Source organism: Amphiura filiformis, chromosome 16, assembly GCF_039555335.1.
Source record: "Amphiura filiformis chromosome 16, Afil_fr2py, whole genome shotgun sequence".
NCBI classification, from domain to species: domain Eukaryota; kingdom Metazoa; phylum Echinodermata; class Ophiuroidea; order Amphilepidida; family Amphiuridae; genus Amphiura; species Amphiura filiformis.
Window position 1 is genome coordinate 56647674 of NC_092643.1, and position 22645 is coordinate 56670318.

Below are 22645 nucleotides of genomic sequence, written 5' to 3' on the forward strand. Positions count from 1 at the left end.
TGGTCGGTATGCCAACGTCAAGCCAACGTAGCCAGCCAACCTTAAAATGACGGTCGGCATGCCAACGTTGGGCCAACGTTGTTGTGCCAACCTTAAATGATGGTCAGTATGCCAACGTCGAGCCAACGTAGCCAGCCAACCTTAAAATGACGGTCGGTATGCCAACGTTGGGCCAACGTTGTTGTGCCAACCTTAAATGATGGTCGGTATGCCAACGTCGAGCCAACATAGCAAGCCAACCTTAAAATGACGGTCGGTACGCCGAGGATGGGCCAACGTTGTTGTGCCAACCTTAAAATGATAGTCGGTATGCCAACGTTGCACCAACGTAGCCAGCCAGTCGTAAAATGACGGTTGTTACGTGGAGGTTGGGCCAATGTCGTCGCACAAACGGCTGGAATCCCAACATTGGACCAACGATGGTATAAGCTGTTGTTCAAGTCATGGAAATGGTCATGTTTATAATTATTTTCTTTTTATTACTAAGGCGTATTAAAGAGTGACAATAAATAAAGACTATAAAAGCCCACTAGATAAACTAATAATAATATCAAATAATAATAATAATAATAATAATAATAATAATAATAATAATAATAATAATAATAATAATAACAATAATAATAACAATAATAATAATAATAGGCCTTATGAATAATAATGATAATGATATTAAATAATAATGATGATGATAATAATGATAATGCTTATACCATACTAGGTATGTAATTATAATAAGAACAATATTGCTAGGAATTAAATCAACAGTAAGAATTATATTTTTATATTACTTCTTTTTTTTCTTAAATCAACATTTATAGCAAATTAATGTCATCAATATTCACAGTAAATTTGATCAATATCCTAAACGATGCACTTTGGCAGGTTTAGTCATGAAAATATAGCTTATATTAACTTAAAACACTTTCTGAACTATGTAATCCCAGTTAGCTCAATTGGTAGAGCATCAGACTGTTAAACAGAAGGTCCCTGGTTCGAATCCCGGTAGGTACTAAGGTAAGTGACTTGTGTAAAATTAAGGTAGTTAATTTGTCTTCGTTGTAAAATAGAGAGCCAGGTAATTTAAGACTTAAAGTAAGCACAGTATACACAAGTAACTAATTTTATTCGTTTATTTTTTTCTCATTGGGCTTGTTTGTCAATGTTGGCTCAACGTTGGCCAAATAACGTTGGCCCAACATCAAAGATTTGACGTTGGCCCAACGTCACAAATTACATTTGTATTGAGGTTGGGTCAAAGTTGGGCCGACATTGGCCCAACGTTGCAGAGGTTGGCGGCCTGGCCAAATCCACGTTGGGCCTACGTCAAAAAACCAACGTTGGCCCAACGTAGTAAGGTCGGTTCGCTCACGTTTGACCAACGTTGGGCCAACGTAGTGTTGCTATCTGGGATATCGACCCTCACTCTCTCTGAAACACCACCAGACTGGAGAATACCCCTTTAATCCCAAAACATTGTGTCCCTTTAAGTGGTTAACCTCTTAACCCCATTGTACGTCTTGACGTATATTTGAAGCCTTCATCATTGCAAATACAGGTAGCTACCAAAATGCTACCTATTGCGATACACTGTGTTAACCGGTCGTACCTATTTTGCTTTTTAAAGCATATGAACTTTGACCTCTGGGGTTGCGGCTAGCATAGCATACTTCTAGGGTCATAGGCCATCATTGTTCCAAGTATGAACCCTGAGGGCGCTATAGTAGTTGAGCTAGAGCTGTTTGAAATTTTACACATATTGCCCCTGTAGCCCATGACCTTTGACCTTTGGGGTCGGGGGGGTACACTAGATGTATCTAGGGTCATGGGCCATCATTGTACCAAGTATGGGCCCAGGGGCTACTTTAGTTCCTGAGCTAGAGGGGTGCAAAGGACTGATCTTGAGAAGAAGGAGAACCAGAAACCACAGTTGTGTTTGACCAAACACGAATATCTATGCCCGTGGCCCACACTCTCTCTAACACCCCACCAGACCATCACTCTCTTATACTCCACCAGACACTCACTCGCTCTAAAACACCACCAGACTGGACCACACTCTCTCTAATACCCCACCAGACCCTCACTGTCTTATACTCCACCAGACACTCACTCGCTCTAAAACACCATCAGACTGACCCATACTCTCTCTAATGCCCCACCAGACCCCCACTCTCTCTTATACTCCACCAGACACTCACACGCTCTAAAACACCAACAGGCTGACCCATACTCTCTCTAATACCCCACCAAGCCTTCACTCTCTCTTATACTCCACTATACACTCACTCTCTCTAAAACACCACCAGGCTGACCCATACTCTCTAATACCCCACCAAGCCTTCACTCTTTCTTATACCTCATCAGACCATCAATCTCTCTAAAACACCACCAGACTGGACCACATTCTCTCTAATACCCCACCAGACCCTCTCTCTTATACTCCACCAGACACTCACTCGCTCTAAAACACCACCAGGCTGACCCAAACTCTCTCTAATACCCCACCAAGCCAACACTCTCTCTTATACTCCACCAGACACTCACTAGCTCTAAAACACCACCAGACTGGCACACACTCTTTCTAATACCCCACCAGACCCTCACTCTCTCTTATACGCCACCAGACACTCACTCGCTCTAAAACACCACCAGGCTGACCCAAACTCTCTCTAATACCCCACCCAGCCATCACTCTCTCTTATACTCCACCAGACACTCACTCGCTCTAAAACACCAACAGGCTGACCCATACTCTCTCTAATACCCCACCAAGCCTTCACTCTCTCTTATACTCCACCAGACACTCACTCGCTCTAAAACACCAACAGGCTGACCCATACTCTCTCTAATACCCCACCAAGCCTTCACTCTATACTCCACCAGACACTCACTCGCTCTAAAACACCACCAGGCTGACCCCAACTCTCTCTAATACCCCACCCAGCCATCACTCTCTCTTATACTCCACCAGACACTCACTAGCTCTAAAACACCCCCATATTGGCGCACTCTCTCTAATACCTCACCAGACCCTCACTCTCTCTTATAATCCACCAGACACTCACTCGCTCTAAAACACCACCAGGCTGGCCCAAAGTCTCTCTAATACCCCACCAAGCCTTCACTCTCTCTTATACTCCACCAGACACTCACTCGCTCTAAAACACCACCAGGCTGACCCCAACTCTCTCTAATACCCCACCCAGCCATCACTCTCTCTTATACTCCACCAGACACTCACTAGCTCTAAAACACCCCCATATTGGCGCACTCTCTCTAATACCTCACCAGACCCTCACTCTCTCTTATAATCCACCAGACACTCACTCGCTCTAAAACACCACCAGGCTGGCCCAAACTCTCTCTAATACCCCACCAAGCCTTCACTCTCTCTTATACTCCACCAGACACTCACTCGCTCTAAAACACCACCAGGCTGACCCCAACTCTCTCTAATACCCCACCCAGCCATCACTCTCTCTTATACTCCACCAGACACTCACTAGCTCTAAAACACCCCCAGATTGGCGCACACTCTCTCTAATACCTCACCAGACCCTCACTCTCTCTTATAATCCACCAGACACTCACTCGCTCTAAAACACCACCAGGCTGGCCCAAACTCTCTCTAATACCCCACCAAGCCATCACTCTCTCTTATACTCCATCAGACCCTCACTCTCTGAAACACCACCAGACTGGAGAATACCCCTTTAATCCCAAAACATTGTGTCCCTTTAAGCGGTTAACCTCTTAACCCCATTGTACGTCTTGACGTATATTTGAAGCCTTTATTATTGCAAATACAGGTAGCTACCAAAATGCTACCTATTGCGATACACTGTGTTAACCGGTCGTACTTATTTTGCTTTTTAAAGCATATGAACTTTGACCTCTGGGGTTGCGGCTAGCATAGCATACTTCTAGTGTCATAGGCCATCATTGTTCCAAGTATGAACCCTGAGGGCGCTATAGTTTTTGTGCTCGAGCTGTTCGAAATTTTACACATATTGCCCCCTGTAGCCCATGACCTTTGCCCTTTGCGGTCGCGGGTACACTAGGATGTATCTAGGGGTCATGGGCCATCATTGTACCAAGTATGGGCCCAGGGGCTACTTTAGTTCCTGAGCTAGAGGGGTGCAAAGGACTGATCTTGAGAAGGAGAAGGAGAAGGAGGAGAAGGAGAAGGAGAAGGAGAAGGAGAATCCGAAGACTAAACAGAACAAATACAATATCTATGCCCCGTTGCACGGGCATAGATAACTAGAAATGGCACAGTTGTGTTTGACCAAACACGAATATCTATGCCCGTGACCACACCCAACCCCCCTTCCCCTATTCACAAAACGAAAACTTATACCCTTGGTATAAGCTTTAAATGATATAAGTATCATTATCATAGCACCTAAAATTAAAAAAACGCCCAATTGGGCGCCAAATGCAAAAGTTAGTGACCATCATGTGAAAGCCCTTGTTATAATAAACTTTAATTGATATAAGTATCATCCTCATAGCACCTAAAATAAAAAAGCGCCCAATTGGGCGCCAAATCCAAAAACTGGTGACCACCATGTGGAAGCCCTTGTTATAAACTTTAATTGATATAAGTATTATCCTCATAGCACCTTAAATTTAAAATTGGGCGCCAAATCCAAAAGTTGGTGACCATTATTTGGAAGCCCTTTTTATAAGCTTTCATTGATAAGTATCATCATCATAGCACTTAAAATAAAAAAGCGCCCAATTGGGCGCCAAATCTAAAAAACTGGTGACCACCCCCTTGGTCCCCCCCTTACAAACCGTGACAACCCTTACCCCTCCTAACACCCATTAACCAACCATACACCATGTCCCACAATGACAGCCTTTTGAGGTGGTCCAAGGCACCAATATCAAAATGCCTACACATTCCCTTTTAAGGGAATTTTTGTCAAGTGATCAATTTCCTTGACGTACGATTCGGGCCGTTATCATTGCAAACACAGGTAGCTACCAAAACGCTACCTATTACGCTACACTGTGTTAATAGGTTGTACCTAGTTTGCTTTTTAAAGCCTTTGAACTTTGACCTCTGGGGTTGCGGCTACCACAGAATACATCTAGGGTCATGGGCCATCATTGTACCAAGTATGAATCCTGAGGGCGCTGTAGTTCTTGAACTAGAGCTGTTTGAAATTTTACACATATTGCCCCCTGTAGCCCATGACCTTTGACCTCTGGGGTCGATGTTAATTCAGGAAATATCTAAGGGTCATGGGCCATCATTGTACCAATCATGAACCCTGAGGGCGCTACAGTTCTTGAGCTAAAGCGGTTTTAAAAATTTACACATATTGCCCTCTGTAGCCTGTGACCTTTGACCTCTGGGGTCGAGGCTACAATAAGTTACTTCTAATGGTCATGGGCCATCATTATACCAAGTATGAACCCTGAGGGCGCTATAGTTCTAGAGCTAGAGCTGTTTGAAATTCTTGCACAATTGCCTCCTATAGCCCATGACCTTTGACCTCTGGGGTCAGGGGTACCCTAGGATGTTTCTAGGGGTCATGGGCCATCATTGTACCAAGTATGGGCCCCAAGGCTACTTTAGTTCTTGAGCTAGAGGAGTGCAAAGAACTGGTCTTGAGAAGGAGAAGGAGGAGGAGAAGAACTAGATGGCACAGCGACTGTGTTTGACCAAACACGAATATCTATGCCCGTGACCACACCTAACCCCCCTTCTGCTATTCACAAACGATAACTCCACAGACAATTATGTTCACATCAAATTTCAGGAAAACATTTATTAAAACCTATGTATAAGATTGATGATTTGCAATCTTGTATACAAATCTTCTTTTTATTTATTTATTCTGGGTGAATAAATGTGAAATGGTGTTTGTCCCTGGTGGTCAGTCTAGACTGTAAAGACAGCCAGGCATTACCTTGATCAGAACAGCCTGCCAGGTCTTTGTCATCCACTGAATCTGCCCTGAATTCAAATACAGTAATGGAGATAGTGGATAATTTTGTATCTGTTAATATTTACTTCCCTGGAATTGAAACAAACTGTAACCTTTGGGCATCAGTATTGGACAGGAGATTAGATAATGCACCACTGCATGATACTTTAACATATGGTGATTGATTTTCCTTCATAACATCCTTTAAAAAAACACAAAACAAAAGAGTTTTTATTTGCTTCTATGAAGCAAAGAAAATATAAAACAATATTTCCTTAATGTTCATTCCAAATAATATGTAACAGTAATTCTGATATCATAAATAATTTAGGATATAACTTCACTGTTTTTACAGGATGGTTTGACTCACATAAACATTAAAATGAAGATGAGCGCTTCAAAAGTCAGTTATCAATATATCAGTCTTAATTAATGCAATGAAGTCAAATTGTATGTTGTTACAGGTGTCCTCAGGTGTAATTTGTAGACTAGCTAAATATGTGCTTCCATTGGTTTCAAAGTTTCTGATGTCAGCAGTGAGAGTGGAATGAGGTCTCTCTTGCAATGTTGCCTGTGGCAAAAAAGGTAAATAGAAAAAAGAAATTTAGTCATGTTTTAGTGAAATATGCAATATACTGTACAAGTGGTTATTTTTGGCGAGGGTTTTATTTTTGCTGATTTCATGAATCGAGTTGCATCCGTAAAACACCTTGTGACGTAATAATTTATTGCAAGTGTAGGGCAAAACTAGGTAATCGTGAAAATTACAACTGCAAACATATTTCACTCCAAATTCAACACTACACAAAAAATGCCACTAATACAGTAATGGCTACAGATGCAGTCAGATATAAGGGACTGTTCAATATATACACACCAGAGGGAGAGTGGGAGTTTTCATGGGAAATATTATTTTTGAGGGAAAACAATTGGGGAGTATCCAAAAATTGCACTCCCCTGGTAAATATTCAACAGTCCCTAAAAGGATAAATATAGTAATGGGGAGCAATTTGGATCTATTTGTTTGACCATTTCAATTATTTTCAACTAACAAATAGAGCAGTTCGTAAACACAAATAATCACCTGGGGAGTTACTTGATCTTGATGTACATGGACAGAGACATATTTATACACAGACAGAAGGAATGATTGTAACCCCCCTTATGGCTAAGGGGCTGTGCAATAATTATGAGCCCCCCCCCTCCTGGGTGGATACAATTTTCTAACGGCTCGCCAAAAATTGTTCCCCCCCCCCCCCCCCAATTTTACCCTCCCCGAGGGCTCATAATTATTGCACAGCCCCTAAAACAAAGTTAGGTGGATTAAAAAAGATGGAAACTATATTATGTACTTACGTTGTGAAAAGGAAACTGGTTGAAAAGGTTCAGTAATGAAGTTGGTACTCCAGTTGAATTTGAAACAGCACTTTACTTGCATGTAGTGGAACAGATATATTTGGTTTTGGTCAGTATATGATTTGTAGAGATGTAGTTGATATCACTGGTTGCAGATGTTAGGTTGGCATGAAGTTGCACTTGTTCATATAGTCCACCTGAAATGCTGCAGTGTATCTTAAATGTATACTGACATTGATGACTGCGGGATTTGTGAATTCATACAGTTCATCATTCTGATGACAGGTGTGCCATTATGAGCTTGGAGATTTCAAGTGCTTGCATTTTGCACCATATTAGCTGATATTGAACAAATAGGTTTGATATTCTGTTCATATTCTCCATAGGCCTTCCGTCTGTTCACATTCTGTACAGAAATAAAAATTGATAATGTAAAAAAAGTTAGCATATGTCTTATATCAAAATACACTATAGGCATTTTCTGTATTGAAATAAGCTTTATATTCTGTTTGCTTGGTACTAAGCTTTAGAGAAATGTTGTAATTGGCTTTGATGAGACAACATCTCCTTCATAGCTTCCTTCTCATGGAAATGTATTTAAATTAAAAAGACCAACAGGAGGAGACCATAGCTACATGTATAGAGGGAGTGATGCAAATTTTGGAAACTCTTTTAACTGTGTCACTATATAGAGCATTAGAAATGGCAGGTGTATGCCTAGTGCTCTATTGCAACAACTTATAAAATGCAAAAAATGATAACCTCCCCAGTCCTATTACACAGAAGGGATACCGATACACTATTACATTATTGCAATCCCGGGATTGCAATATTCCTTTTATGGCTAAAGTGAGGAGGATAAAAATTAATAATGAAAAGCAGATACTCACCTTCCCCCAAGAATGTGTTTAGTAAGTGTATAATTCAGTGATATTCTGTTAAACATGTTTACTTCCGCCAAATATCATTAAGGTAACAAACTGTAAAATGGGCTTGATATTAAAATTTTGCTGAAGAAACTGTGTTTGCTATTTTGATAACAATATTCATGAAGGTAACATATTTCTTGTACTAAGCTTTAAATTCTCATCATCTTTGGAACTGTGCTATGTTAAACTGTTTTCTTGGGTATGGCTCAGGGTTCGGCATGATTCTTGAAATTTGCTTGCCAATATAAAAGCTTCAAAACTTTTTTTTAATTTTCGCATTGTTGAATGCTAACAGTGTGCTTGGGTTTAGACTCAGCACTTGGCATTATAATTGTTGCAATTTGCTTGCCACTAATTAAGGTCTAAACTTTTACATTGCGGCATACTTAACAGTGTATCTGGGGTCTGGCTCAACACTCAGCATAACAATTGTTTTGATTTACTTGCCACTAAGTTTAAAACTAACTTTGGGTGGGTTTGGCTCAACACTCAGCATAAACAATTGTCGAAATTTGCTTATTACCTTAATCAGTTAATGATATGCTTGGAGATTCAAGTCTGCTATGATGGTTGCAAGCTGATGCATATTTGGTACTCGTAGAACTTGGCTTGAAAGGCAGATTATGGCTGGTTTGCTCTATGGTCACTTACAGTTTGATATGCTTGGAGATTCAAGTCTGCTATGATGGTTGCAAGCTGATGCATATTTGGTACTTGTAGAACTTGGCTTGAAAGGCAGATTATGGCTGGTTTGCTCTATGGTCACTTATAGTTTGATATGCTTGGAGATTCAAGTCTGCTATGATGGTTGCAAGCTGAGGCATATGTGGTACTCGTAGAACTTGGCTTGAAAGGCAGATTATGGCTGGTATTCTCTATGGTCACTTACAGTTTCAAGTGATTGTTGATGTGGTTCTCAATTCTTCAATATATCTTTGATCTGGGTAGCAAATTTGATATAAATATAAGTGACAAGTTGGCTATGCGTATAGGTAAAACATAATAAAGGGATCATATGATACACTACATGTGATTTGGTACATTTGGTCTACATTAAAGCCAAAAATTTATCTGCTTTATACATTTATACTGCTTTCTTCTGCTTTGTAAATTTTGCAATTTTCAAAATTTTACATTGTTCACAAAAAGTTAATTTTACGATTTTGGCCTGATGTATAGTCCATATTTCAACGGAATATTTCATGGTAAAACATTCTTTATTATGTTACATTTTCAAGTCGATTTTAATATTTATATCATTTTATTGATAAGATTGTTCATTATTTTCATTTTTTGTGGAGTTCTGATGTTTTTTATTCTCTTTTTATGAAAACTGCCTTTTCTGCTTTTCATCCGAATTCTGCTTTATTTGCAGAAATCTGCAACATTGAAAATGTCAGGCTTTAGTCTACATTAATGTGAAGAGTATAATTTACAATTTAATAGAGAGGGAAACTGGCTCATGGTAGCTGAAATGCGAGGCTAATACCGATGCTTGATATTCTGCAGGCATTGGCTTGATGTAAACATGATCCAAAAGAGTTCCTTTAGCAGTGGTAGGAGTGGTTATTAATTGGTGATATCTCTGCAATGCTTCAATTGGTGGTTTCTTGAGAAGATCGTGATTGAAGTCGCCAAGAATAACAACATAATCAACATCTAGCATCTCTATCTGGGTGCACAAGTTGTTCAGCACATTTGAAATCACAGTAATGCTTGTACTAACTGGCTTGTAGACTGTCATGATAACCATAGATGGATTGCCATTGGTTCTTATAGCAAGGATATCACATTCATCTACTTCAAGTGGTAGTGCAGTAAATAGAACACTCTCATGGACATACATTGCAGTACCTCTGCCTCTAGCTTGTTCAGATGGTTTTGTCATGGCAACAAGTTCATATCCTGGTATTTCATAGTTAGTTTTGTCATGAACAGTACTGAGCCATGTTTCTGATAGAGCTATGACATGAGCTTTGCTAATTTCAAAGTCACTTCTGATATCATCAATGTGTTTGGCAAGACTTTGTACATTGTGATGGACAATTATGAAATGCTCTCTCTGATTTGTATGCAAAATCTGGTTAGCAACTGAAAGATCACATGGTAACATCTCGGATACGTACTGGTGAACCTTTTCATTACAGAAGATTCTCTTTGCATTGTAGTTTTTCAGATACAGACCACTGAGATGTGTGACACGACTAATTGCTACATAGGCCATGCATGCTCTGGTTCCTTTCAATGAGACTACTGCTTGATCTGTCGTTTGTCCTTGAACTTTGTGCATTGTGATTGCCCAAGCTAGTTTCAATGGATATTGCTTACGTGTTCTAGTTTGATGTCCAGATTCATCTTGGATTTCAATGCTTTCTTGATGTGGTTTGATGACAACACAGTTAGCATATTCATTTGGTAGTGGACTTTTTTGCCTTGCATTTGCACCACACTTTGCATTATCAAATTGTACATAGATAGCACTTGGTTGATCGTTTGCATCATTAGGTAGGATAGATTTGACTGTGCCAGTGACTCCATTGCAAAGACCATCAGGTACATCTAGATTTGTTGTAAGCATTACTCTAGCTTCATCTGCTAAGCATAGTTGAGATTGCAGCACTGTTTTACCAATTTGTTCAGACTTGTATGGGACTTTTCTGATTTGACTTTGTCCTCCAGTTTGTTTCATATCAAGAGCAAGGATAATGATTTTTTGACTTGGTAGAGATTGTAGCATTGCTTGGTTATGACTGTCAACATCTACATTGGTTGCATAGATATGAAGTGCTTCTTTTGGTGGTATCAGATCTGTTCTGGAACCAACAGTTCGTGATATGAGCTTTTCCTCATCAGAAGGATTCATAGCATCACTTTGTTTTCGTACACGTAAGCGATTGAGTAGCTGAGCAAATTCAAGATCATCTTGCTGACGCATGATTTGTGTGAGTTTACAAATTTGGAAGTTGTCAGTCCACATATCATTTAACATGTTCAATGGATTCTCATCTGGAACACACAGTGGAGTGCTTGGATTGATCGGTGGGATTTGATAGAAATCTCCAACAGCTAGTACTGGAATATTCCCAAAGAATGAACGATCTGAAGCTCGCTTTATTTGCTGTAGTCTACCATGAATATATTGCAACTGCTTTTTGCTAACCATTGAGATTTCGTCTATGATTAATAACTGCAGGTGTTTCAACTTTGTACGCATGGTATTGAGTGACTCTTCTCTTAGTGGCTTGTAATCTTTAGTCGCATGTATACTGATATTCAGAGCAGAACAAATTGTTTCTCCTTCAACATTGAAAGCAGCTGTGCCAGTGTGTGCAACAACTAGTACTGTCTTTTCTTGTTGTGTGTCACGCAAGGTGTCAAAGATTTTCTCTGCATGATATCTGATACATCTTGTTACATGAGATTTGCCTGTGCCAGCTCCACCAGTGAGAAATATTCTGAAAGGTTCTGGATTTTCACCGTTCATTTTTTTCATACACCATTGGTGAACATACTTGAAAAGCTGTAACTGTTTATCATTGAGAGCTCTGATCATTGTTGCAACTTGGTCATCTGAAGGAACTGATCTTATAGTCTCAACTGGTGATCGATACGAGTTTTCATTGCATTTCTTGGATGTATTTGCTTGCAGTTCAGGAATTTCAATTTCATTGAAATCATCGTCAGATTCATTGCTTAACATGATTTTGTCTTCAAGACCATCAAGACGTTCTTGTTCAGCTTGTGGTGCTAATGCAGCCCATGCATCTTCAAGATTACCATTTGCATTTTGCATTTCATTCCATGCAGTATCTATTTTGTCATTGATAGGCTCATACTGTTTCATGTTGTCTTTCACTACCACTTTAACTGATTTCACACCATTCTGTGTTCTGACATAACCAGTATGATAGTACAATGCAAAACTGGCAAAATCTTCTGGTTTGAGCTCAATGTGACGGTGTGGCAGGTACATACGTAAGATGTTCATGTAGTACTTTTCTGGATCTTTTTCAAGCTTTATCTTTGGATAGCGTATGATGGCAGGTTTACCTACACGTTCTTTTGCATTCCCAAGATCTCTACCAAGATATTCAAGATCATAGCTCTGGCTTGTACTTCTTGAACTTTCTTCATCATCAGATTCATCAGTTGTAGCTCTGTTTACAGTTTTGGATGTAAAGCGGAACTTGGATACGAATGTTGCCAAGCACATATCACTGAATTTGGGTATATCTGGTCTGCCATAGTACTTTTCAAGCAAATTTGTCATCCATACTTGATCTGTGGGGTCTTTGTTCTGCATCAAAGATAATGGTAGTGATATTCTCTGACCATCTGGATCTGTCTGTACAAAAACTACATCTCTTGTACAATCTTTCAAGTGCATGCTACATACTCTGTATATACTCTCCATAACACTCAACTCTCGACTGTGCAGATAGACATTTCCAATTTTTCTGAGCTCTGTAACAGCATCACTATTGTCTTGGCTAGCCTCTTTTTGTGCATTTCTCAATAGATCACCTACTTGACGTTCACATTTGGTTAAATATGACATGATATATTTGATACAACTATAAGCATCAAGTACAATTTGAATGTCCATATTGCCATTCCATGCTCGGATTAAGTGGGGGTTGTAGTTATTGATCAACACTTCTGCAGGTTTTCTTTTCAGATAGATTGTAGATCGTGATGCGAGTGTTATAAGTGCCATTTCTAGGTCTGCTTGAGAAACATTTGCAGCATCAAAGATTTCAGTAACAGAAGTACTTTCTGATATTTCTGTATCTGGATCAGTTAGAGAATCATGTATTTTCTCGATAACAGTTTTAGCTTCAATTTGTGCATCTGCCTCACCTTGGTCATCAAGTACATGTAATTCATCAGGAATGTTATCATCAGTTTCATCATCATCATCTGAATCATCATATGTATCTAAGTTTCTTGCTATGAAAGTTTGTTTTGAAGGTGGTTTGGGAAAGTTGAAGCGACATGTTTTGCCTGTTTTGCGACACGACTTGGTATGATTCTTGCTATGCATTTGACATGATTTGACAATTTCATGGAGTTCTGGATCATCATCTTCAGATGGTAGTTCACATGTAACATATTTGTCAACAAATTCAACAATGTCACAATCTGATACATCATATACATCAGGAGCATCTTCTACCCAAACTAACATATGAATGTGTGGCCAACCTCTCTGTTGGAATTCTGTGCGATAGAAATAGTCAACAACTTTGCCAACGGGTTCAGCAGGCGATTTAATGACATCTTTGATATACTTTTTCACTCTGTGCTCAAACATTCTAGTTGGGGTTACTGTGTTTGAATATATGTGTTCGCAATGTGTTTCCCAGTTCATGTCTTTGTGCTCTTCAGGTGTAAGTGGTGGTTTGCCTTGCTGTTCAAGAATTGCATTATCAATTTCAATCCATCTACGGTCAGCAGCACTAAATGTTAGAAACCATGTTGGAATGCCAATTTGTCGAATCATTGCAAATAAATCTTTCAGTGTCGCATCCCAGTATGATGGTGTTCCTCTTATCTGTCTCAGATATCGAAATCCTGAATCTCTCTCAATCATTTGTTTGACTTGTTCTTTGTCTGCAAGCATTTCGGGCGTGATAGGTTTTCCATCAGGAGTTTTGGTATGACCTTGTCTCATGGCAATTGATATCTGGGAAGTTATCATGTTCACTTCGGTTGCATACTGGGCAAAGAAAATGTACTGTGGGTCACTAGCAAAACGACTATCAGAAGAAAAGAGCCTTGCATTGAAATATCTGCTTGGAGAAACTTTTATGTTTCTTTGTTCAGTGTTTGTATTCTTGGCATCAGGAAATTGAGCTGGGAATGCTTCTGCTTCTACATTAAGAACATTGACTGGTCTATTGCCTTCTGCAGGTGCAAGACTAAGTATAGAATCATCACAGTGATCTGCAAGATATTGTGCTAAGTCAACTGGCTGCAAGAATGACATGAGTGGGGCAGATGTATTAGTAATATCATCATCATCATCATCTGGGTTTGTTTCAGGGTTGTCTTCATCTGGAATTTCAGGATTTGGTTCATCATCAGCATGAACTTCATGATCAGATTCAATATCAGAGTTTACTGTATTACATAGTTGTTCATCTACGAAGTCTGAAATGGTTTCCATATCAGTATCTTGGTATTGGTCTGTGTGTTCACTAGCATTAACAGGATCAGATTTGTTAGCATTACTAGCATGATTCTCATTTTCACAAGGCGTCTGTTTTAAATTGTCTGTGTTTACAGTTTCAACTAGGCCTTGTTCATCTGTCAAATTGGAACTATGAGCTGTCTCTGTTTCAATATCTTCAGGTTCTGATTCAGAACTTTCATCAAGATGTTCATTAGCAACAATAGGATCATTATGAACAGCATCTAGTTGTTCAGTATTTACTTCAATATCTTTAAAGACTGGATTTGTTTGCTTCAGGACATCAAGAGCACTTCTAATCTTGCTAGGACACACTTGTTTGTACATGACATGACCTTTGTATTTCAATGCACGTTTCAATTTTACTCGAACAATGCTATCATCAGTAGGAAGACGTGGCAATGCTTCAGCTGTACTTTGAACATCTGCTTTTACACATACGACTTGGCCATGAATACCTTTCTGACAACCTTTGTATAGAGGAACTAGTTTCATGAAAGGAATGACAGGTGCTATCAAGTGTCTTTCAAGAATGTTCAAATCCGACAGTTCTGGAGGCTGTGGGCATAGTTCTAGCTTATTGGCTTGTGACAATGTTGGTACTTTATGGTCTTTTATGTTGTTATGACAGGTTTTGCAAATCCATGCAATAGTTGGCAAATTATCATAATCAGTGTTTACTGGCATAGCTGCTAAGAGACTGGGCTTAATGTACTTCAACTTCTTGAACTGCACAACTTGGTCACGGAAGAATAAGCGGTTGCATATAATGCAGTTGTGTATGGGTTTCTCTTCTTGTATTTCTGTCTTGAATTTCATGATAACTTTATTGATGTCACTTTTAGAAGATTTGCGGGAAGACGTTGCCTGTTGGATTTGTCTAGCTCTTCTTTGAGGATCTTGATAGTTTGCTTTCTTTTGGTTCAAAATCCGTCTTTTGTTTCTCATGTAATTGATACTTCTTTTAATCAGTAGCAAAGCTCTGTGTCTTTTATAGTCCAATTTCTTTCTCATCAATATTGACGGTTTGTTTTCATGATATCGTTTGTTTTGTTTCATCAAAAGTTCAGCTCTATTCCTTACATAGTGGTCTTTCTTTCGGTTTAATACAACATTCTTATTCCTTGCATAGTGTTCTGATCTTTGGTGCAATATAACATTCCTTTTCTTTACATAGTGGTCTCTCTTGTGGTCTAATACAACATTCCTATTCTTCATATAGTGGTCTCTCCTGTGATCTAATACACCATTCCTATTCTTCACATAGTGGTCTCTCTTGTGGTCTAATACATCATTCCTATTCTTCACATAGTGGTCTCTCCTGTGGTCTAATACAACATTCCTATTCTTCACATAGCGGTCTCTCTTGTGGTCTAATACAACATTCCTATTCTTCACATAGTGGTCTTTCTTGTGGTCTAATACAACATCCCTGTTCCTTACATAGTGGTCTCTCCTGTGGTCTAATACACCATTCCTATTTTTCACATAGTGGTCTTTCTTGTTGTCTAATACATCATTCCTGTTCCTTACATAGTGGTCTCTCCTGTGGTCTAATACAACATTCCTATTTTTCACATAGTTGTCTCTCTTGTGGTCTAATATAACATTCCTGTTCCTTACATGGTGGTCTGATCTTTGCTTCAATATGTTGTGTTTATCCGCAGCATAGATAGCTTTCTTCTTAGCACATACACTTTCTTTGATTTTATCATAGTATTTCTTGTTTCTAGCTTGAACTTTTGCTTTGCGATTATCATCTTTGGACCAAAATGAACACCCTGGCTGATCATTATCATTGCAGCTATCTGATTCATATAAAGCAGATGTGGATTGAGTCTGCGGAATGGTTGACGAATTCTGATTGCTACATGCACTGATCATAGTTTGATTAGATTCATGTTGAGATTCTAAATTTTGACTTACAATTTCATCGGCACTTTGAAATCCACCATCATTCACAAGTTGACATGGTTTTGCAGTGGTCATAGCAGTTGATTGTGGTTCGTGGTCTGTACTTTCCTGTTCATCATCTCTTCGTCTTTGGCTTGGATTTTGGCATGGATTTTGGCATGGATTTTGGCATGTACATGCCTCTCCCGGGGGATTAGTACCCCGTTCGAGACATGTCAGAAGACCCTGTTGCATGAGCAGCAGGTGGAATGAAAGGTGGCAAAAGTAGAAATGCCAGAAGGGATAGAATAGAATAGGCAGGAGAGGAGGAAGAGGAGAGGAGGGAGAAGAGGAAAGGAGAGAGGAGAGAAGAGAGAAGAGGAGAGAGACGGAGAGGAAGAGAGGACAGGAGAGAATGGGTGTGGAGGAGAGGAGAGAGGAGGGGACGGGAGAGCAGAGAAGAGAGAAAAGGGAGAGAGATCAGGGCAGAGAAGAAAAAGAAAGGAGAAATGGAGAGGAGGGGAGGAAGTCATGGGTTTAACATCAAAGAAATGAGAGCAGAGGAGCCGATGGGGTGGACGAGAAGAGAGAAGGATGGGGGCAGGAGAGGAGGAAGAGGAGAGGAGGGAGAAGAGGAAAGGAGAGAGGAGAGAAGAGAGAAGAGGAGAGAGACGGAGAGGTAGAGAGGACAGGAGAGAATGGGTGTGGAGGAGAGGAGAGAGAAGGGGACGGGAGAGCAGAGAAGAGAGAAAAGGGAGAGAGATCAGAGCAGAGAAGAAAAAGAAAGGAGAAATGAAGGGAGAGGAGGGAGGGGAAGGGAAGGGAATATAAGTCATGGGTTTAACATCAAAGAAATGAGAGCAGAGGAGCCGATGGGGTGGACGAGAAGAGAAGGATGGGGGAAGAGAAGAGAGAAGGGAAGTGAAGAGGAAGGGGACAGGAATGGAAGAGAAGTTGGGTTTAACATGAAAGAGAAAAGGAGAGCAGAGCAGAGTGGATGGAACAGCAGGATAAATGTGGGATGAGGAGAGGAGAGAAGACAAGACGAGAGAGGTGAGGAGAGGAGATGAAAGAGAAAAGACAGGGAGAGGAGAGAGGGGAGGGGAGGGGGAGAGGAGAAGACAGAAGGAGAGGATGAGAGGAGACGGAAAATAGAGAAGTAAAGGAAGAGAGGAGGGGAGTGGAGGAGAAGTGAAGGGAAACGAAGTCGTGGTTTTAACATCAAGAGGGGATGGAAGCAGTGGATAGGGAGGGGAGAGAAGAGGAGCCCGGAGAGAAGGGGACAGGAGGGGAGGAGAAAAGACAAGGGAAGTAAAGAGGAGAGGGGGTAGGAGGGAGGGAAAGGGAAGGTAATGGAGGTTGGGTTTAACATCAAGAGGAGACCAGAGGAAGGTAACAGCAGGATGACGGAGGCAGAGATGAGAAAGGTAGGAGGGGAGAGAAAGGGAATGCAATGGAATGCAATTAAATGGAAAGGAAAGGAAGTGAATGAAATGGAATGGAAGGAAATGGAAGGAATGGAAAGGAAGGGAAGGGAAAGGAAGGAAAAGCAATGGAAGGGTATATAAATAAGGGAATTGGAATGGAAGGAAAAGGAAGGGGGCGGAAGGGAATGGAAGGAGTGGAATGGTATGTAATGGAAGGGATTGCAATACAATTGAATGGAATGGAATGGAAAGGGAAGTAAGTGAACGGAATGGAAGGGAATAGAAGGGAATGGAAGGGAAGGGAATTTAAGACAATGGAATGGAAGGGAATAGACGGTAAGAGAGGAATGAAAGAGAATGGAAAGGAAGGGAATGGAAGTGAAATAAAGAGAATGGAAGGGAAGGGAGTGGGAGGGAAGGGAGTGGAGGGAAGGGAAGGGAATGGAATGCAAGGGAAGGAAAGGGGATGGGATGGAATGGAATGGAGTGGATGGAAATACAATGCAATTGAATAGAAGAGAAGGGAATGGAAGGGAATGGAATGGAAGGGAAAGGAAGGAAATGGGAGGAAAGGTAAGAGAATGGAAGGGAAGGTAAGGGAATGGAAGGGAAGGTAAGGGAATGGAATGGAAGGGATGGAATGAAAGGGAATGGAAAGGAGGGGATGGAATGGAATGGAAGGGATGGAATGAAAGGGAATGGAAAGGAGGGGATGGAATGAAATAGAATGGAATGGAATGGAAGGTAATGCAATGTAAGGGAAAGCAATGGAAGGGAATGCAATGGAAGGGAATGCAATGGAAGGGAATGCAATGGAAGGGAATGCAATGGAAGGGAATGCGATGGAAGGGAAAGCAATGGAAGTGAAGTGAAGGGAAGTGAAAGGAATGGAAGCGAAGTCATGGGTTTAACATCAAGCATGTCACGGAGACAGGATTGGTTATTCAGCATCCAAGGTTGATATGAGTAGTTGTATGTTCCACACCAAGTAAATCACGAAGAGAAGTTTGGTTACAAGCAGATATCCAGGGGTTATCCAGAGGTTGGCATATGAAAGAAATAGAAAAGAGAATTGCACATAATTAGTATCAAATTACAATTTGCTAAACATAGCCAAGTTAGTTTGATTTATTTTGCCTTTCAAAAGAACCCACAAATCTCAGTAGCATTTCGGGGGAGGGGGGGGGGTACCACCCATATATGCAAAGCAGAAAAAAGCTCCCTTGATCTTTGTGTGTATTACCTAATAGTATGGCCGGACATTATTATAGGGGCAAGGACTACAACTAGTGCACTGAAAATTCAGCAACTCAAGGCAAGTAGTTTTTGACTGTAACTCCACAACTGTTGTCTGTGTTGAAATAAAATTTCAAGTGCAGTAGTTGTAGTCCTTGCCCCTATAATATACACATCTTAATTCTTACCATTGCACTATAATTTGTGAGAAAAATGCACAAATAGGCACAAGATTGGGCAGGGGTGTAGTACCCCCTTAATCCTGAAATGATAAAAATTTGATTGGTTCCATTTTTTCAGATTTTCTCATCAGTGTCACATGTGATCAAAGTAGAGAACATTCAGTTCTTTTAATACAATTAGGTCGAAGCCTTGAATGTTGCAACCGGGTGTGTTACCACAAAAAATGAAACAGCAAGGCTAGCTAATAAAAAAAAAACCTACAGTACTCCGATTATGAAATGTAGCCATAATTCTTCCTTTAGGGTAATGATACTTGGTAATTGACATACCCTGTAGAGCAGTCACTGCCAGCCAAATTAGAAACAGTGGTAGACTGTATGACGTTTGAGACAGCTAATAGAGTAGCGGCTTATTTGATGCAGCTTGTTATTCCAAGTGCTAATATGATACCAATTTTATTGAAATCGGCCAGTTGAGACAGTGCCAGCCAAATAACGACATAGAAGGGGAGGCCGATTCTGACCTTTATTTTCTAGTTTTAAGGGAATTTTGTCAAGTCACATCATGGTCACATTTAGGATTCCATGTTACTCTTTGAAGCACCTCCACAGTTTGTAAATTTTGCCTTATTTTCTATACTGGAAGGTTTGACAAACTTCTTTTTTCACACAAGGTGCAATTGACCAAAATAGGCATAACTCGCGTAACATATTTACAACAAAATTGACACCCTAAGTTAAGCCCTGTATTTTCTGTACTGTCAGCTTTTTTTCTTGACAAATATGTTTCCATTTATAATTTGTACCCTAATATCAATAGTTATATAGAGAAAAAAATCTTGTTTTATACAAGTTTGGTGTTTGAAAATGAATCCCAAAGTGAGGAAATTTCACCAAAATGAAAACCCAAATTTTGAAAAAATATTTTTCTTCAATTAATGTAGAAAATGTCAATCCAAGACTCAAATGAATGATAGTTTTAATTTTATCATTTTGATGCCAAACTTGTAATTGTTACCAGATATTTGCAATGTTCTTGCTGATTTCAGTTTTTGGCTGTGAACACAATCTCATGGAATTGCCCAAATGCCTTTTGGTATCTACTTACATATTTTTATGTCTAGGAAGGCCATTTACATACTTATTCTCTTATAATATTAATCAAGTTTTTATATTGTACAAATGACCACAAAACTTAACAATGAGCCCTAAGCCCATTGTTTAAATGACTTACCTGCTGCTTCTTAGCCTTCTCCTCCTCATACCTCCTCTTTTTTGCTTCTTTCTTCTTCTGCTCTTTAGATGGCATTCTGTATCAACAAATTATTTAAAGAAATTACAATTTTGCATTTCACAATTTTATTTAATACAGAATTAAAAACAATTCTTACCCTCTTTACCCCGGAGGGGGGAGGTGGGAGAGGGGGGGGTTCTTCAAAAAAATTTGTATGGGGATGTCAATATGTGCCAAGTAGACTTAAGGATGCTGACTTTCTCTATACCAACTTTTTCCTGTTTTTGCTACCCACCAGTATACCAATTTTTCACAAAAAAACACACAAAAAGCACCCAAATTTGCCCTCATTGGGCTCTATTAGGGGCATTGATACACCAAAATCGCTCTTTACCAAGTTTCATATACCGGTATATCGCAAATGTGCACAACTGCACATCCATATCAAAATAATGCACTTGCCAGCTGCTACAGGTGTCTCATTTCACATCAAGTTGGCAAACTGTATAGTAAGATATTGAGGCAATTCTCTTGCCATACATGTGCGTTCCGTAGAAATTGACTTGTCTGATTTCATGAATGACTTACTGGTCTTTGTAAATCTGTAACTGGATGTGTGATATGGGTAATTAAGATTTCAAGGTTTTAAAAAAGAAAATTAACAAAATATCTATTGTGGAATTTTTTACCAAAGATACAGTTGGATCATCAAAATATTAACAGAATATTTAAAGCCATATCATAACAATTCCTTACAAAATAGATTAGTATTTCTCATATCCCTGGTATTTCTTTGCAATAAAATGTTAGCGTTTATTATCAGATATGACCCCCCCCCCCTTTATTTTAAGCCGACCAACTGAGGTTAAAGCAGAGAAAATTGGAATTTACTACCAGCGCCGATGTTGCCAATGCGTATTACTCCGTCAGTTGTCTTACGGTACTATCCTTTGATGTGTATATCCGTCCTACCCACCACTGTACGAACTTGATTTTTAGCAGGTTAATTATGTTCGTTTAATTTAAAAGTACAAAATAATCATGTAAAAAACAGAATTTTGAAAAATATTGAGGGTGTCCTCCTCAGTAAAAATTATAATATGGCTTTAATATGTGTTGCAAAAAATGTCAACGCTTATCTACCAAAAAGCAATAACTTGGAACTCTAGCTTAATTCGAATGTGTACCTATTGTGTGCAGATAAGGTTGGTTATTCAGCATTGAAGGTTGACATCATGAGTAGTTTATATGTTCCACACCAAGTAGATCACAAAGAGAAGTTTGGTTACATGCATATATCCAGGGGTTATCCAGAGGTTGGCATATGAAAGAAGTAGAAAAGAGAATTGCACTCAATTAGTATTCAAATTTACCAGCATTTTGCTGTTTTTGCTGCCCATCTATCAGTATTCACAAACAATTCCCCCCAAATACTAAAAAAGCACCCAAATTTGCCCTATTTGGGCTGGGGGCACATTTGCTCAAATACGCCCAATTGGGCACATCGGTCTCCACTAAAAACCCACCCATCAATACCAAAATCGCTGAAAAGGTCCAGGATATTTTCCTGTGGGGGCACAGAGGGGCTTTCAGAGTTAATGCGGCGGGCTTAAGGCTAAAATCGCCAAAAAACGGCTGATTTTACATGATCTTCAACATCTATGTTCAAAATTTGTACAGTACAATTCGGTATATTGGTGATCATATTTTCTACACCATAATTTATGACCCTCCATCCAAAAATGTTATGTTACCCACTGCAGATTGAGAAGGAGTGGGATGAAAGAACCGTAGAACTCATGTGAATAATTTGAGCTGGGTACATGTGATATGAACAACATTCAAAGAAATTTTGTTTGAAATGACTGACTTTGAAACAATTATTGTTGAAATTAATGCTAAAAGGGCAAATATTATAAATAGTGGCTTATAAAAATGAGTAGGGACATCCATACTTATGTACATTCTACTTACTTACTTTGAATACTCACCATGAAGGCTGAAAAGAAAAAAGTAACTCACACAGTCACTCATGTTTTATTTTATTTTATTTTATTTTTTTGATAAGTATTTGTTATTGAGCCATCTTATTTACTAGGTGCTAACAAATTTAAACTGAATAGGAGTGGTGCATTATTTCTCATCTAAAGAGGACCAAAAAATATTTATATTTGATATCTTTTCAATCCAAATTGTAGGAATTCGGATGTTTAAATTTAAAGATTCACACAGCTTCACCAATATACTTTC

The 22645-nt window shown here is 39.5% G+C and overlaps 1 protein-coding gene across 1 annotated transcript; it reads right to left on the minus strand.

Moving 5' to 3' along the window:
- Positions 1-6454: 6454 nt before the first annotated feature.
- LOC140136242 (uncharacterized) lies at positions 6455-21759 on the minus strand. Its single transcript, XM_072157966.1, has 6 exons — positions 21583-21759; positions 20396-20471; positions 16350-16562; positions 8754-9170; positions 7302-7707; positions 6455-6516 (listed from the first exon to the last, which is right to left on the minus strand). Exons 2-4 carry the CDS (start codon positions 20468-20470, stop codon positions 9147-9149), a joined length of 312 nt encoding a protein of 103 aa, XP_072014067.1. The 5' UTR covers position 20471; positions 21583-21759; the 3' UTR covers positions 6455-6516; positions 7302-7707; positions 8754-9146.
- Between the last annotated feature and the right edge of the window lie 886 nt (positions 21760-22645).

Bases quoted from the DNA above. Each gene is read 5' to 3' on its own strand.
- LOC140136242 (XM_072157966.1), bottom strand. From the start codon at position 20,470: ATGCCATCTAAAGAGCAGAAGAAGAAAGAAGCAAAAAAGAGGAGGTAT. The intron at 16,563-20,395 runs GTAAGTCATTTA...CTCATGCAACAG, and splicing joins AGAAGGCTAAGAAGCAGCAG to GGTCTTCTGACATGTCTCGA. The intron at 9,171-16,349 runs GTAAGTCAAAAT...TTTGCTACCCAG, and splicing joins TTCAAAGTGCCGATGAAATT to ATCAAAGATATATTGAAGAA.